Source organism: Citrus clementina, unplaced genomic scaffold (genome assembly GCF_000493195.1).
Source record: "Citrus clementina cultivar Clemenules unplaced genomic scaffold, Citrus_clementina_v1.0 scaffold_4, whole genome shotgun sequence".
NCBI classification, from domain to species: domain Eukaryota; kingdom Viridiplantae; phylum Streptophyta; class Magnoliopsida; order Sapindales; family Rutaceae; genus Citrus; species Citrus x clementina.
The window spans coordinates 13,916,984-13,918,677 of NW_006262274.1; the positions used below are offsets into that span (position 1 = coordinate 13,916,984).

At 37.1% G+C, this 1,694-nt stretch overlaps 1 protein-coding gene across 1 annotated transcript in view; it reads right to left on the reverse strand.

Moving 5' to 3' along the window:
• The window catches only part of LOC18043471 (ATP-dependent Clp protease ATP-binding subunit ClpA homolog CD4B, chloroplastic), a 7,550-nt gene extending 6,061 nt beyond the window's left edge, over nucleotides 1-1,489 (reverse strand). Inside the window, 3 exon segments of the mRNA XM_006436879.2 lie at nucleotides 10-95; nucleotides 97-512; nucleotides 1,410-1,489. Of these exon segments, the coding sequence (XP_006436942.2) occupies nucleotides 10-95; nucleotides 97-504 (494 nt within the window). The 5' untranslated portion in view covers nucleotides 505-512; nucleotides 1,410-1,489.
• Between the last annotated feature and the right edge of the window lie 205 nt (nucleotides 1,490-1,694).

Genomic DNA, 1,694 nt, shown 5'->3' on the forward strand with positions numbered 1-1,694 from the left:
AATTTCCCCACCACAAAACCACTTTCCCTTTCAATAATCTTTTCCACTTTTACACGTGCTTCTTTAAGAATGATTCCCATTGATTTAAGAACCTTTAGCAGCAAGCCCAGTCCTTTCACCAATAAGACCCAATAGAATTGCTCCCGTGCCAACAAAATTGTGGCCAAGCCGTCTTGCTTCCTCTTGGGCAAGCATAATCACTTTAAATGCTTTCTCTGTGAAGCGCTCAAACAGGGCTTTAACAACAAATCCACCAGCTCTTCCAGACTTTCCTCGTCTAGAAGAGAGTGAAACAGCCACCGTGGAATGGAAATCACAGGTGAATGTATCTAAAGCATTGGAGCGTCGCAATCCTGAGAAACTACTAATTCTTGAAGCAGACGGCTGCATATAAGACATCATTTTGACATTCCTTCTTGATCTTCCAGCATTTTGGGACTGGAAATGTCTTCCGCCAGGAACCAAAGCAGGGGCATTAGTTAACTGAGCCAGAAGCCTAGCCATGATTTAATCTGCATTCGATAACATGTCAGCTACAAGTACAACAGCTGAAAAATAAAAGTATTCAGAAAGCCAAAAAAAAAAAATTGTCAGGCACCAACTCTGCTATGCACAAACTGTGAGCCATACTCATATTTCATAACAATATTCCAGTACAACTACTTCTTAAAACATAGTGAGTGAATAATACAGGCTTCAAACTAATGCATGCGGTAAGGTTACATTGTCAACAAAACACAACAAATGAAGTTGTGACTAAAGTTACTTAGCCCAACAAAAACTATATACCAGCTTCCTCTCGTAAAATTCACTTCGAAAACTAAGACTACAGCTATGGATCCTTAAGCATGATTACAAAAAGCCTAAACCCTAATAAACTGGAAACAACCCAAGTCACGTCGTAAACTTAACACATAGACACACTTTTTTGACAATCCGTAAATCGGAATAAATGAACAAATATTATAAATTTTACTGCAGGCAGAACCTTATTGTACTACAACCAAACCCACTCCATGAACCATCAAAGCAACCAACAGTTCATATAAATAAACAAATATAGATTTAAAAAACCTAAATATAGAAACATCATGTCTCTTTAGATTAACGCATCCAATAGTAATATTGAATATCCACAGAAGTCAAAACCTTCTAGTAATTGCACACATTCAAGACCTAATAAACAAGCAATTTTACATTCTCCTATTACTCGTTTAACAAAAAATAAAAATCCAAAAACAAAAAAATCAACCGCACAGCAAGCACAATCAGTATCGTTCGTTCAAGCAAAAATCGGAAGCTCAATCGTCTTACTGAACGAGAAAACCTAAAGTTCATTCAACGCAAACCGAAAGTGGATAAGCACGTAAAATATAAAATTAATATTAAAATTAAAAAAAAAAACTGACCTAGATATTAGAGAGAAAAAAGCAAAGGCGTTTGCTTTGATAAATAAAAATTAAAAGAGAAAAGAGAAAAAGGGCAAAAAAATATGAAAGAGCAGGAAAGAGAGAGACCGCTTTTATGGTCGGACGAAGGCCAAGCTGATTTATTATAGATAGACAGATGCGGTGCACATTGGCAAGCGAAGTTACGAACACTATCTTTCTTCTCAGCCGTCGGATTCTAATACTGTTGGAAGGGTTGACTCGTGGTTTGACGTGTAACGTTGATACGGCTATAGTGGACCCTCA